General features: G+C 38.1%; 1 protein-coding gene across 1 annotated transcript in view; it reads right to left on the bottom strand.

The window, feature by feature from the left end:
• CNTLN (centlein) overlaps positions 1–16,388 on the bottom strand; it is a gene marked incomplete at its 5' end in the record, with an annotated part of 250,033 nt that overhangs the window by 113,924 nt on the left and 119,721 nt on the right. Inside the window, one exon of the mRNA XM_080921559.1 lies at positions 15,219–15,338. Coding sequence (XP_080777685.1) covers positions 15,219–15,338 — 120 coding nt within the window. The remainder of the gene's footprint in view (positions 1–15,218; positions 15,339–16,388) is intronic.

A 16,388-nucleotide genomic window follows, 5' to 3' on the forward strand; every position in this document is an offset into this window, starting at 1 on the left:
TTGCTGATGCCCAGAAGTGCATGCTGATAGGAGCCTGATATAGTTGTCTCCTGAGAGGTTATGCCAGAGCATGACAAATACAGAGGTGGATGCTTGCGGACAAACAATACTGAGAATGTGGTCCACAATGTATGAGAGGAAGAATTGAAAGAGTTGAACGGGTTTGCAACCCCATCAAAACAATATGAACCAACCAGAGCTCCTAAGGACTAAACCACTGCCAAAAAAGTACACATCATGGACAGACCCATGGCTCCAGCTGCACATGTAGTATAGGATGACCTTGTTGGGCATCTATGGGAGTAGAAGCCCTTGATCCTGCCTAGGCTAGATTCTACATTGTAAGGAAATATCAGGGTGGGGAGGTGCGTGGGCATGGGGGAGTGGGTCGCCCTTATAGAAGCAAGGGGAGGGGTGATGGGATAGGGAATATGAAGGGGAATCTGGGAAAGGAAATAACATTAAAAATGTTAATAAAATATATCCAATAAAATCAGAAAAATGAATGAGAATTTTAGACCACTCTCCCTTATACACATTTATGAAAATATATTCAATAAAATACCAGCAAACAAAATCCAAGATCATATCCAAAACATCATCCACTATGACCTTGTAAGCCCAACATCAGAGATAAAGTAATGGTTCAACAAAAAAAATTCATCAGGATGTGAAGCAATGGGAACACTTTTTCATTGTTGATGGCAGTGAAAATTTTAAATCAAATTTGTAAATTTTGGAAATCAATTTGGTACTTTCTCAGAAAATTTGGAATCATTCTACATCAACAAAGAGCTCTACCTCTCCTGGGCATATACCCAAAATATGCTCCACCAAGCTACAAGGACATTGGTTCAACTGTGTTCATAGCAGGTTTATTTGTAATAGTCAGAAACTGGAAACAAGCTTCATGTCCCTTTATGGAAGAATGCATAAAGAAAATGTGGTACATCTATATAATGAAATTACTATTCAGTCCTTTAAAACCAAGACATTATGACATTTAAAAGCAAATGAATGAAAGTACAAAAGATCATCCTGAGTAAGGTAATTCAGACCCAGAAAGAAACATATGGGATATACTCACTTCTAAGTGGGTAGTACCATAAAATATAGAATAACCATGCTATAATTCACAAAAGAATCTTAATAAGGAGGTCCCAAGAGATGATGCTAGAATCTCACCCAGAAAGGGGAAAACACTCATAAAAGGTAGGTGGAGAGAGGGAACTGGTTTGGAGAGGGACTGGAGAAGGGAATAAGAATGGGAATTAGGTTTGGGGAGAGGGCAGGAGGAAGGCAGCTGAGGGATAAAATGGAAATTGGTAGGGGACATCTGTAGGACTCGCCAAAAAGCAAGAATCAGGCAAACTCTCAGGAATCTATGAGGGACCATAGCAGTTGAGGGTATAGATTCTGAAATGGCCATCTATTGTAAGCAGAAAATACTTCCATCAGAGGAACTGGAATACCACCCCATATAACCTTATAACATTAGGCCCACAATTTGTCCTGCCTACAAAATATGAAAATGTAAAGATGAAGCAGAAATTGAGGAAATGGCCAACCGATGATTGGCCCAAGTTGAAAACCATGTCATGCAAGAAAGCCCACCCCTGACACTATGAATGGTATTCTGCTATACTTGCAGGCAGGCACCTAGCATAGCTGTTATCTGAGAAACTCTACCCAGCAACTGATAGAAACAGAAGCAGAAACCCAGAGCCAAACATTAGGTGGGGCTTAGGGAGTCCTATTGACGAGGTTGGAAGTAATGAAGGAGATAGAGATGTCAAGGACATCACAAGACAAGATAATCAACTACACTGGGTCCTTAGAGGGCCTTTATCTGAGGAGAAACAGGACAAGAGAGTATGGAGAGGTTCGAGAGAAAACTGAAAAGAGGAGAAGGAGGAAACTTTAATTAGGGTAGAAAGGAAATAAATTAATAATAAAAATGTTTTCCACTGAGATTTACATAACGAACTCTAGGAAACAAAGAACAACTATCAAATTAATCAAAGAATTCATGGAGTTTAAAGAAAACAAAGAGTAACAGCCCAATAAAATTAAGAACTTAGCCACGCTTATTGGTGTAAGATAGAATCTCAGGGTCATTTTGATTTGCATTTTCCTGATAACTAAGGACTTTGGACATTTCTTTAAATGCTTCTTGGCCATTCAAGATTACTCTGTTGAGAATTCTCTGTTTGGCTCATACCCCATTTTTTACTTGGGGTCTAACTTCTTGAGTTCTTTATATATTTTGAATATTAGTCCTATATCAAATGTAGGGTTCATACATTGGTAGGTTGTGGATTTGTTCTATTGACATGGCCTCTGCCTTACAGAAGCTTTCGGTTTCATGAGGTCCCATTTGTTAATTGTAGACCTTAAATCATGAGCTATCTATTAGTGCTCTGTTAAGGAAAGTTTCCCCTGTGCCAATGCATTCAAGGCTATTTCCCACTTTCTCTTCTATTAGAATTAGTGTATATTGTTTTATGTTGATCCTCCTGGACTTGAGCTTTGAACAAGGTGATAAATATGAATCAACTTGAATTCTTATACATGCAGCCTGCCAGTTAGACCAGCACCATTTGTTGAAGATTCTTTCTTTTTGTCTACAGTATGGATTTGGCTTCTTGTCAAATATCAAATGTCCATAAGTATGTGGGTTTATTTCTGGGTCTTCAATTCTATTCCATTGATCAACTTGCCTGTCTCTGTATCAATACCATGCAGTTTTTATCACGATTGCTCTGTGGTACAGCTTGAGGTCACGGATGGTGATTCCACAGAAGTTCTTTTACTGTTGAAAATAGTTTTCACTATCCTAGATTTTTTGGTTTTCCATATGAAGTTGAGACTTTCTCTTTCCATGTCTATGAATAGTTGTGTTGGAATTTTGGTGGGGACTGCATGGAATATGTAAATTTCTTTTGGTAAAATAGCCATTTTTACTGTGTTAATTCTACTGATCTATGAGCAGGGAAGGTCTTTCCATCTTTTGAATTCTTCATTTTCTTTCTTCAGAGACTTTAAGTTCTTGTCATATTGTTACCTGTTTGGTTAGTATTACACCAAGATATTTTAAAGAGTGTTGTTTCCCTAATTTCTTTTTCAGCCAACTTATCATTTGTAGAAAAGAAAGCTACTGATTTGTTTGAGTTAATTTTGTATTTAGCCACTTAATGTTGGTGTGGGTCGAGAAAGAGGAAGATTTTCCATTGCTGGTTGGATTTCAAATGGGTACAAGTACTCTGGAAATCAATCGGGTAGTTCCTCAGAACACTAGAAATGAAGACCCACTTATACCACTCCTAGGCATATACCCAAAACATGCTCTACCATACCACAAGGGAGTGGGGGAGCACCTACTCAGAAGCAATGGGGAGGGAGGACCAGGAAAGGGGCAACATTTAGATTGTAAATAAACAAAATAATTTAATAAAAAAGGAAAAAAATAAGAAGAAACTTCAGGAAACAAATGCCTGAGTGATGCCAAAGAAAACACAAAAATGAAACTGATAGAAAAGGTGAGGACCATCCAGGGTCAGAGAACAGAATTTAACAGAGGACTCAATTTGAAACAAAGATGGCCCTGAAATATGAAAAAGTCATCAAGAAAACACAAAGACTTAAGATAAAGTAGAGAGTCCATAGAAATGAGCAAGAAATATATATGAAGGTCCACAGGAAAGGAACATAGAGGAAATATAAGATATTATGAAAAAAAATCATCAAATTTTATGCACAGTTGAGGAAGATGGCTCCCCAGTGAATGCCATGGTCCATACCTACAAGATTATCATAGAGAAAAGTTCCCCAAAATAAGGAATGAAGAATCCATATAGATACAAGAAGAAAGTAATAATATTTAGGACTAAAGAAGGAGTGAGTACAGAAGGACTGTGAAAAAATATGAAATCATAATTAGTAAGATAGAAAGTACCACTGAGAACACCAACACCACAAAAATAACCCATCACAGTAACAAGTAACACACATATTTCAATAGAAACTTTAAATATCAATGGCCTCAATTCTTTAATCAAAACACACTGACTGAATAAATGATCTGGAAACAAACTCCCATCTATTTTTGCATCAAGAAGTGCACCATGTTAGAGTAAAAGGAGAAACAAAAGTACTCAAATCAAATGGGACCAGGAAACAAGCAGGCATCACTATCCTAATGTATGATGAAAATATTAATATAGTGACTGATGGTGATGATAGTAATAATTAAAAAAGATGAAGAGGGATGTCATTCTAATCAAGTAAATAGTTAACCAAGAAGATGTTAATATCCTAAATATATATGCACCAAACTCTAGGGTGGCCAACTTAATAAAAAAAAAAATCTACAACTGAACTTAAAGACACAGATACACATAAATCCATTAAGAGTATGTGATTTCAATGCTCCACTTTCTCCACTTTGCAGGTCATCTGGACAAAATTAAATAGAGAAATATAAAGATTTGTTATTGTATAACAAATGAACTTAACAAACATGTAGAGTATTCCATCTGAAACCAAAGAATGCAGCTTCCACCAGCAGCTGAGGAAAACTGTCCTAAATCACAGCACGTTCTGGGACAGAAAATGAGCCTTTACAAATCCAAAAAGCCTGTTTCTTATCTGGCACAATGCAGGAGAACAGCAAACAGATTTGTAATAAATACGCAATCCCATGGAGATTGAACAACTCACTACTGAATGATAAATGGATCAAAGAAGTGAAGTGGAAACTCCAGGGTTCTGTGGAGAGTCAGTTGTATTGGATGGTGTTTGTGGCAAACACATGAAGAGGTAGTTGCCTGAAGTGGATGCAGGTTAAAGACTAAGACAGACTCATCAAAGAATGTTTCATTGAAGCAGACACAGGAAACAAAGAGGATGTTCTGCTAAAGCAAATACATGAAAGGACACATGATGAAGGATTTTTTGCTAACAACACACATGTATTGGTCTGCTTTACATTGCTTAGCTGAGCAGCATTTCTCAGGACTCAGTGGACTTTAGATGATTGGGTGCACATGCACAAGACCTGTGCTGAAGGTGAAACATGTGGTGTTTAGAGGGTATAAGTAGGACTTGATGGAGTAAAGAACAGAGTGCTTGGTTTGCTGATACAGCTAGATGTGAAACACTTGTGGTCTAACATCTTCCCTGATATTTGCTTCTCTGGGAGAGACACAGCCAAGAACTTTTCTTGGTGTTCCTGCTGGTCCCTCCTGCTGACTCAAGCCAAAGTTGAGGCCTGGCTGTCTCTGATAGGTCGTGTCACCACTGTTATTAATTCAACTCTACCAAACTGGATTGCTCATGAATCCGTGAAATGTTTGTGAGTGGATCAAGCTGCTGCGTTCTGCTAACTTGTGGACTGAACTGCAGATTTCCAGACAACAGATGGGAGTTGTTCCAAAAAAAAAAAAAAAAAAAAAAAAAAGAAAGAAAGAAAAAACCCTTCCAAGCAGGTCCACTTCCACATGCTTTCTTATCCACTAGCTCTGGTGGGCATTGGGCTACAAGGGAGGTTAAAGCTTTCAAGAACCATCATTAAAAATAAGGTTTGAAAAACAGAGAAGAAATCAAAACTTTCTTGGAACTATATAAAATTGGAAACACAATACAGCAAACCTTCTAGGACATATTTAAAACAGCCCTATGAAGAAAATTTATAGCTCAAATTTCCTCATTAGCAAATTAGAAAGACCCCCCCCCAATGGCTTAATAACAATGCAACTCAAAAGTTTGGAAGAACAATCCAAGTCCAAGCACAACAGATAGCAAGAAATAGAAGAAGAACTTAAATCAGCAAAAGAGAAATAAAGTAAATGATATAAAGAATTAACAAATCTAAGAGCTGGTTCTTTGAGAAGATCAACAAGATGAAAAACCTTATCTCCTCTAACTAACTTAAAGAAAGAAAAAGCCTAACCTAAGAGGATCAGAATGACTATGGAAGCACCAAAAATGATAAGAATGTTGGGAAAGAATATTTTTAAATCCTTTACTCAATTAAGCTGGAAAACATAAAAGAAATAGATGACTTTATAGATATAATCCAAAAATTAAGCCAGGAAAATACCATAAATCTATCTGGAAAGTATGAAGATGTGTGGCTTTGTTGGAGGAGATGTTGGTGAAGATGATGGAGGAGATTCTGGAGAAGATGCTGGAGAAGATGCTGGAAGAGATGTTGGAGGAGATGTGGAGAAGATGCTGGAGGAAATGTTGGAGGAGATGCTAGAGGAGATGCTGGAGGAGATGTTGGAGGATATGTGGAGAAGATGCTAGAGGAAATGTTGGAGGAGATGTTGGAGGAAATGCTGGAGGAGATGCTGGAGGAGATGTTAGAGGAAATGTTGGAGGAGATGTTGGAGGAAATGCTGGAGGAGATGTTGGAGGAAATGCTGGAGGAGATGCTGGAGGAGATGTTGGAGGAAATGCTGGAGGAGAAGCCGGAGGAGATGTTGAAGGAGATGTTGGAGGAGATGCTAGAAGAGATGTTGGAGGAAATGCTGGAGGAGATGCTGGAGAAAATGTTGGAGGAGATGCTAGAGGAGATGCTGGTTGAGATGTTGGAGGAGAAGCTGGAGGAGATGTTGAAGGAGACGCTAAAGGAGATGCTAGAGGAGATGTTGGAGGAGATGTTGGAGGAGATGCTAGAGGAAATGTTGGAGATGTTGGAAAAGATGCTAGAGGAGATGCTGGAGGAGATGTTGGAGGAGATGCTGGAGGAGATGCTGGAGGAGATGTTGGAGGAGATGTTGGAAGAGATGCTGGAGGAGATGTTGGAGGAGATGCTGGAGGAGAAGCTGGAGGAGATGTTGGAGGAGATGTTGGAGGAGATGCTGGAGGAGATGCTGGAGGAGATGCTAGAGGAGATGTTGGAGGAGATGCTGGAGGAGAAGCTGGAGGAGATGTTGGAGGAGATGTTGGAGGAGATGCTGGAGGAGATGCTGGAGGAGATGCTGGAGGAGATGCTGGAGGAGATGCTGGAGGAGATGCTGGAGGAGATGTTGGAGGAGATGTTGGAGGAGATGCTGGAGGAGACGCTAAAGGAGATGCTAGAGGAGATGTTGGAGGAGATGTTGGAGGAGATGCTAGAGGAAATGTTGGAGATGTTGGAGGAGATGCTAGAGGAGATGCTGGAGGAGATGTTGGAGGAGATGCTGGAGGAGATGCTGGAGGAGATGTTGGAGGAGATGTTGGAAGAGATGCTGGAGGAGATGTTGGAGGAGATGCTGGAGGAGAAGCTGGAGGAGATGTTGGAGGAGATGTTGGAGGAGATGCTGGAGGAGATGCTGGAGGAGATGCTAGAGGAGATGTTGGAGGAGATGCTGGAGGAGAAGCTGGAGGAGATGTTGGAGGAGATGTTGGAGGAGATGCTGGAGGAGATGCTGGAGGAGATGCTGGAGGAGATGCTGGAGGAGATGCTGGAGGAGATGCTGGAGGAGATGTTGGAGGAGATGCTGGAGGAGATGTTGGAGGAGATGCTGGAGGAGAAGCTGGAGGAGATGTTGGAGGAGATGCTGGAGGAGATGCTGGAGGAGATGCTGGAGGAGATGCTGGAGGAGATGTTGGAGGAGATGCTGGAGGAGATGTTGGAGGAGATGCTGGAGGAGATGTTGGAGGAGATGCTGGAGGAGAAGCTGGAGGAGAAGCTGGAGGAGATGCTGGAGGAGAAGCTGGAGGAGATGTTGGAGGAGATGCTGGAGGAGATGTTGGAGGAGATGCTAAAGGAGATGTTGGAGGAGATGTTGGAGGAGATGTTGGAGGAGATGCTAGAAGAGATGTTGGAGGAGAGGCTAGAGGAGATGTTGGAGGAGATGCTGGAGGAGATGCTGGAGGAGATGTTGGAGGAGATGCTGGAGGAGGGATGAACTTGGGGATGAGCTTTGAAGTTTCAAGAGCCTATATCATGCCCGTTGATTCTCACTCTCTGTCTTGTGCTCCTTGGCTCAACAATTAAGCTCTTAAGCAATTTCCAATATCTGCCTGTCTATCTGCTGTCATGCCGTGCACCATGATGCTCATGGAAATACTTTCTGAAACTCTAAGCAAGTCTCCAATTAAATAATTTTTTTTATAAATTGCCTTAATAATGAAATTATGTGCTGGCTAGTTTTATGTCAACTAGACACAGGAGGTAACCTCGGTTGAAACAATGCCTCCATAAGGTTGGCCTGTAAGACATTTTCTTAATTAGTGGTTGATGCTTTGGGTCAGGTCATGTTTTTTTTTTGTCACAGCGTCAGAAATCCCAACCAAGTGAGGTCCCTTCTGAGCAACAGAAAAGTAACTAAGACAAATAGGAATACAAACCTTGTAACTAAAACATGTCCAAGACGCAATGGATATACAGTGAAAGTCTAAGCCTTTGATTGCTCATCACCTCATCCCCATTGCCAAAGGGTGAGTATGGTTGGCCAGTGGGCAGTCCACCATGTAAAGCAGCACAAGTCAACAATGTAATAAACCTCATAAATGGATTTAAGGACAGAAATAATTCACTAATATCATCATAGTAGATGCAGAAAAATATTTTAAATACATTAGGTTTTCATTATAAAAGTCCAAAAAAGCTAGAGAAATCATTTTGAAATAAAAAATAAAATAGTAATAACAACAACAAAAACTAATTAACAACAACAACAATAACAATAATAATAACAATAAAGCTATATATGAAAAATTCACAGCCACCAAAATTCTAAATGGAGAAAATCTTCAAAGAATCCCACATAAGTCAGGAACAAGACAAGGGATGCGCACTGATCCCCACACCTTTTCAACAATGTGCTTGGAATACCAGCTGGAGAAACAAGTCAAGAGAAGGAAATTATAGAGATACAAATAGGGAAAGAAGTCAAACTACCTGTTTGCTGATGGCACACTATATGTTAGAGATCCAGTTACTTTTTTGGTCCACAGTTCCAAATTCATCCAAAAAATTAACATGTCACGTTCTTCATAGCAACAGGCCAGTTTCTGATATCAACTCCAATATTGGTGATTATGATAGATAAAATGACCAATGTAACCTCAAGAAGAGTTTATTTGGGCATACAGTTCCAGAGGGAAAGAATCCATCATGGTCAAGAGACATCGTAACAAGCAGCAGGCATGGTGGTAGGAACAGGAAGCTGAGACCCCACATCTGTAACTGGGAACACAGACCAGGGTTCAGGGAGAACACATTGCACTGGAAATGGAATTGGCATGTGTTTTTTTTTTTTTTTTTTAATCTCCAATCCCATCTCCAATGACACACTCCCTCCACATCTCCCAAAATTCATCTGTGCCATCAACTGAGGACCAAGTGGGCAAATAGCCAACACTATGAGGGGCATTTCTCATTAAAATCACCATAATACAAATGTCAAAACTACTTTACATGTACTTTAAAGCAGTCATAACTAAAACTCCCCAAGAAATAATGGGAAACAATTCTATAATAAATTAAATAGAAACTCATAGTTAATAAATAGGTAAACTAAAGAATACTCAAACAGAGGTTTTTCAACTAAAATTGCAATTTAAAAATTTACTGCATGCTTATAATATTAGCTTGAAGACAACAGTAGAAATTCCAAAACTATACAGACATGAAACAATGAAAACTGGGTGAACAGAGGCTCAGGATCTGTGGAACAATAGATTATCCAATGTCCATGTCACTAAAATACTAATAATAGAATAAAGGGAGCACACTGTTTAAAAAAATATTTATAGAAATGATGACTTAAAACCTTGAAGTTTGACAAATGTACCCCAGTGTTTCTAAAAAGTGAGATAATCCAAGATAAGCCACATCCAAAGAAATTCATGCCAAGACATCTTAGAATCAAACTTCTGAAAAATAAAGCAAAATAATAAATTATGAAAGCAGGAAAAGATGAAGCATTATACTCAGGAGAAAAAATTATCCAAACAGTGCCTTTTTCATCACAAACTATGAAGATACGGAAGAAAACAGCATATTTTACAATTGCTTAAGAATTACTCAATCCAAAAATAATCTCAAAGATCATGCAGATTAAAAATATAAAATTGTAAAAACAAGATTCAAAGATAAAACAAGCAAAAAATAAATCCCATAGCAAATTTATCTCTCACATACAATGATAACGACACAATGACAACATAAATATATAACTTACTTCTACAACTTAACAATGTTTAATTAGACACCAAAGTAAAGATTGTATCAGCATTGATAATTGCCTCCAAATTTAAATTCTCTGCTCTATATCTGACAAGATTTTTTGTTTCTTTTCATGAATGTGTCTCACTCTGGAGTCCAGGCTGGCCTGGGACTCATCATCTCCCTAGCAACAGCTTCCTAAGTAGGACTATAGGTGTGCACCACCAGAGCAGCCAACAAATACATGTGACAAACAGAACATGAAAGCTGCCATATATCTAATGCCAATAAAATAAAAAAAAATCAAAGCAATGTAGACATGTTTTTTTTTCAATGTAGGTTCGATGCAGTTAATGATTTTACTTTTCCAAATAGCTCTAAGCTGCAGCACAATTCCAATCAAAGTTCCTACCTGATTCTCTTACTACAGGATTTTTCAAAGTCTTTTTTTTTTCATACTTAAAACTATTGCAAGGCAAAGCAATTCTGAAGAATCAAGTTGATTACTAACCCTGAGTTTAACACCTTTTGGAAAGCAACAATAATTTCAACTGTATGATATTTGTAACATTCAGGAATTAAAATGAATGGAATAAAAGAGTCTTGTATTAAGTACAGAAAAATATAATAAACTGATAATTAACAGTTCAAAGGCGATTTCTTGGTACTATTGGACATATATGTGCCATAAAACAAACGTAGGTCTATAATATTTAACTTAAGAAAAGGGTAGCTCTAAATGAAAAATAGAATCAAATAGAAAAAGAAAAATTATAAAAAAATTTAAGATGTGGGATAAAATGTCTATAGCTTTATGTCAGAGAAATAATGCCTAGATATAATATCAAAGCCATGGTACATAATAATAAAAAAATCAGATTTTATTAAAATTTTCCATTTCCAATGGCCCAAGAAAAGGAGAAAGCAACCTACAAAATAAGAAAAAATATTTTAAAATAATAAATGATTTGTGTACTATATATGTAACAAAAACTTCTAAAGCTCAACAGTAAAAATTATTGTTAAATTTGCTCAGTAACTGTCTTAGTTATACTTAGTATTGTTGTAATGAAACACCATGACGTAAGACAACTTGAGGAAGAAGGGCTCATTTGGCTTATGCTTCCAAGTCACTGTTCATTATTAAAAAGAAGTCAGGTTTGAACTCACAGCACTTCTCATTATTAACATAAGTCATGTCTGGAAGTCAAATGGGGCAGGAACCTGGAGCCAGGAGGTGACCCAGAGGTCATGGAGAGATGCTGCTTACTGGCTTGCTCCTCATGGCTTGCTCAGCCCACTTTCTAATAAAACCCAGGACCACCAACCAAAGGATGGCACCACCCACAATGAGTTGGGTCCTCCCCCATCAATCACTATTAAGAAAATGCTCCACAGGCTTGTCTGCAGTGAGAGCTTATGGAGGTATTTTCACAAAGGAGGCTTGTTCTTCTCTGATGATCCTTGCTTTTGTCAAATTGACATACAATAGAAAGCACAATGACAAACTAGATTTTTAAAACAAACAACAGACTTAAAAAACATTCATCAAAGATAAGAACATAGAAAATAAGAATATAAAATAATACATTATGGGACTAAAGCTGAGGAGAATGGTTCAGAGGGGACAGCACATGCCCAAGCAAGCCTGGGAAGCTGGGTTTGGATCCTGGGAACCCTGGTAGCAGCTGTAAGGCTGGGAAAGCGTCTGTGGCGTCTGTGGTCCCAGTGCTCTTACTGTACAAAAGATACATTCTCAACACACTAGACATCAGCTTCAGCACTTTTCACAGTCGATATTTTGATTTATAATAGTCACTGATGAGAATATTGCTTAGTACAACATGCCAGAAATATGTTTTGGAACATGTAGGTAATTAAATTCTGTCCTAATCTCAAGCCAAATTCTATTTAATGACTTTTTTTTAAATGAAGCAAGTCAACAACTCAAAAGAGCAGTTTTAAAAACCATTGAAGAAGATAAGAATCTAAAACAAATACTAAATATGAAAATGTTAAGAGTCTGACAAATACAGAGGCGGATGCTCGCAGCCAATCATTGGACTGAGAGTAGAGGAGTTAGAGAAAAGACAGAAGGTACTGAAGGGGTTTGCAACCCCACAGGAAGAAAAACAAAATCAGCTAACCAGACCCCCAGAACTCCCAGGACCTAAATCACCAACTAAAGACTACACATGGAGGGACCCTTTGCTCCAGTGGCATATGTATCAGAAGATGGCCTTGTAGAACATCAGTGGGAGGGGAAACCTTGGTCCTCTTCTCCAAAGAGCTGTTGTGGTGTAACAACACTGCAGGGTAAATAAGTTGGGTCTTTGAGACTTCTCCAACATTCTTTAGAGAGATTCTTTACATTGCTTTTACATCATTAATAAGTAAAATATTCTCTAAATCCATCGTCTTTCCAACCTAACATTTTTATTGATTATTTAAGAGTCTCACATCATGCATCCCAATCAGACTCACCCCACAGTCCAAACCTTATGACTCCCCCCGCAACAACAACAAAAAGCAATTGAAACCAAAACCAAACCAAAACAACAACAAAACATCCAATTTCTGTTGCCCATATACTCACTGGATTATGGTCAAATTCCTGGTGGCCAGTCCCTTAAAAATGCCTGCGTCTTACTCCACCCACACCCGTGTCAGAAGCCATTAATTATGTAGAGCTAAACTTCAACATCTTTATTACAATAAATGTTTTCTCCCATAACTTCCTGTCTAGGCTATTACTTTCTTTTTATAGAAGGAGGTTGATTGCCACAGAAGCCTTCTATGTGCCCATTTCTCAACTGGGATTCTAGAGTCATCGATGCTACCACAAAAGTAGCTTCCTTGCCTTTGACAGTGAGAAGGACCAAGGATAATGAACTTCTACATGATTTCTGGCAAGAACATAGACCATGAACATCCCTATGGTCTCCTGTGTTGACATGTGCCACGGGCTTCAGCATGGTCCTCAGTGGCAGGATCAATGATGGACATCAAATTGGCACTCTGCTGTACCACAAACCTCAAGCACCATCATAGGCCTTTATGCTGCACAGCACAAAGACATCAACATGGCCTCCTCCAGAGCAACATGGACCACAGACACCAATGGCAGCTCATAAATAGCAACATGGCAGCACAGACCAAGAGCATCTGCCTGGACTTGGGTGGCAACAGAGTTCACAGACATCAACATGGCCTCAGATGTGAGCATGGGCCCCTCACACAAACATGAGCTCTAGTTACAGCACAGCCCACAAATATCAACATGGCTTCAGACAGTGGTACAGACCAAGGACATCCAGCACATGGCCTTCAGTGGTAACATGGGCCATAGACATCAATAAGGCCCCCGCCTGCAGTAGAACCAAGGACAAGAACCAAATGTATCCCTTATAATTAATATCTATCTACCTGAATTTTCTTGAGTAGTTTAGCTCTAACAGCTACTTAGAGTAGGTCTCTCATTTAACTTAATTCACAAAAGATTGTGGCAGTACTGATACATGCTCAAACATAGATGAGCTTTGGAAATATTTAGTAAAATAATGTGACTACAGAGATTATATGAAAAAATTGTGACTAGGAAAATTTTCAGAGAAAATAGATTAGTATGTAAATGTTCAGGGCTGGAAAAGTAGATGGAAGGGTGAATTGTAGAGGTGAGAGGTAATAAAGATGTTCTAAAGCTAACAGTAATGATAGAGTAGAACTCTGAGTAGGCTCTGAATTATATGTAATATGGGAGAATTATATGGCTTCTGAATTTGTTTCAATAAAGCTATTTAAAATCATCAAGAAATGTTTGAACCAAAAATTTATGTTGTCTGTAAAGCAAGTTTCAGGTAAGAGACCTAGTTATTAGCATTTAATCTTCAGCTATAATAGAAAAACCTGTACTTTAGGAGGTAAATGAGAATATACATTTAAATCTGACATGGTAATTTCCTCAAAAGTTTATCATTATATAGAAAAGAATCAAGAGTTACACAGATTATAAATAAAGAAGCTTTATGCTTACAGTGAAGAATAATCAATGATATTTAGTACAATATGCCACAGGATGTTAAATTGTACCAAACTAAACAATATCATAAACAACTGACTTAAAAACTTCACAATTCATATTTCAAGAATTCAGTAAATGAAAAACCTAGTTAAGTGAAAGAAGAGGCTAATTATATTGGTGTAATGTTCCTTTGTCTCAAAATAAAACAAGACAGAAGTTCCTTCTTTGCCAAGCTGAATGTAATAGCCTGCGAATTATAAGATCAAGCAAGCAAACTGTATGTTTTCTAAAATATGAGTATCCTTCATCAAGTTTTATACTTGGGGCAGCTAAAAGACCTATGTAGAGGATCAGCATTAAACCCAAAGGACAGCTAGTGCAAGGCAAGAAAGAAAGCAATTCCCTCATGTCGTCTGCAGGTCACTACCAAGGACCATGTTAGCAGATCCACACCAGACCCTTAACAGGCAGCTCTGCTCCCACCAGTAATTAGCTTGGACAGCTCTGGCTCCAAGAGCAGCAGCAAGGCCTCACCATAATGAGCTCAGCTGGGATTAGCAGGACAGGGCAGGGAACCAAGAGAGCTCAGGCATTCTGCATTGCGTATATATCTAGGAGATCAAACAAGGATGGCTGGCTAGGTTATCCCCTCTCCACCTCATTCCAAAAATGAAGCAAGGCAGTGTCTAAAATACAGGCTAATGAAGAACGACACCCTCAACAGATGAGAGCCACATTAATTAACACAATCCCTAGATCATATTATACAGTTTCTGTGTGAGCTAGCAAATGTGCAACTTGTTATTGCATGATATTATATATATATATATATATATATATATATATATATATATATATATATATATATATATATATATATATGCATATATACTCAAACATACATGCATATGGTTGTATTTCTAAATCTCAGATAATTTCATTTTCAAGTTTTAAAATGTGTTTCTTTAAAAGATTTTGAGTAACAGAAATAAATCTCATATTATTTGTACAATTATTTGTTAAAAAGAAACTCACTTTTGAACCATCAACTCCTGGTTCTCTCTTTTGAAATAAGCCAGTTCATTCCACACAGCATCAGAATCTTCTTGTCGAAGCTGTTGAGGTTCTGCTCGCTTTATTTTTCTGGTTTCAGTCCTATTTTTAAAGTAAAAAACTGCATATTCAAAGTGCTATATAACTTTATTTATACATTCCTTAAAATTCGTAACTATCTATGAATTGAGACCAAATCTCAATTACCAATTTAATTTTACTACTTTTTGGATGACTTTCCTAATACCTAAGCATGTAAAAGTTAAAGTCTTATATCATAATTTCCTAATGCAAAATTGCTACCATGAAAAGCAAACTTTTAAGCAGACATATGATATTAATAAACCTAGGGGTTTAATTCTCTCATTTATTCTAGTAGGATAGTAATAAAACATATACTGTAGGACTGTAAGTCTACAAAAAGAGAGCATAGAAATTGATTCATCTGGAATTTGCTGATATCTTTTCTGCATGTGGTAAAGATGCCATAATCCAGACCTGGTATTAATGGTTACTGTGTCAAGGGCAGACTGAGCTCTTGGAGCTCCCATGCCAGCTGGGTGAGGAGAGGTTAGGACTGCTTCTTTGAGACACACCGAGACACAATGTGAAACATCTCCCATTCATCAAAGGAAGAGGTTAGAAGCAACAATTATCTACAATGGAGGCCAAATGCCCTTTATAGTTCCATTTTCTGTATATGAAACAAACTTCTCAGTTTCTAAAAGTGCTATACTGGCCAATTTAGAAACACTGGCCGATTTAGAAACTACTTCTCTACAGAACAGACCAATGTGTATCATCAACAGCTCCCTAAAGGATCCATCTCAAAGTGGGAGGGAAGAAGATTTTCTGTACTCATCCAGTCCTTTGCCCTCTGTTGATAGTGTTACCAGGGGAGCAACTTACAACTAACCAAGATCTGAACACCTGTTCAGGGCAATTGAACAGAGACTGCCAATTCATTCAGATAAGCTGAAGTTTAAAAAACTGATGGATAGTAAAGTTCTTCAAATTGCAGACTAGGTTGAGATAGTTTTAAGATGGTTAACTATACATGTAGTTTTCATATTTCTCTGTCTTTCCATTAAAATGTAAATACTATGGTGTTATAAAATTTTAACACCAGTATTTTATTTATTTAAAAGTGGT

Source organism: Micromys minutus, assembly GCF_963924665.1.
Source record: "Micromys minutus genome assembly, chromosome: 9".
NCBI lineage: Eukaryota > Metazoa > Chordata > Mammalia > Rodentia > Muridae > Micromys > Micromys minutus.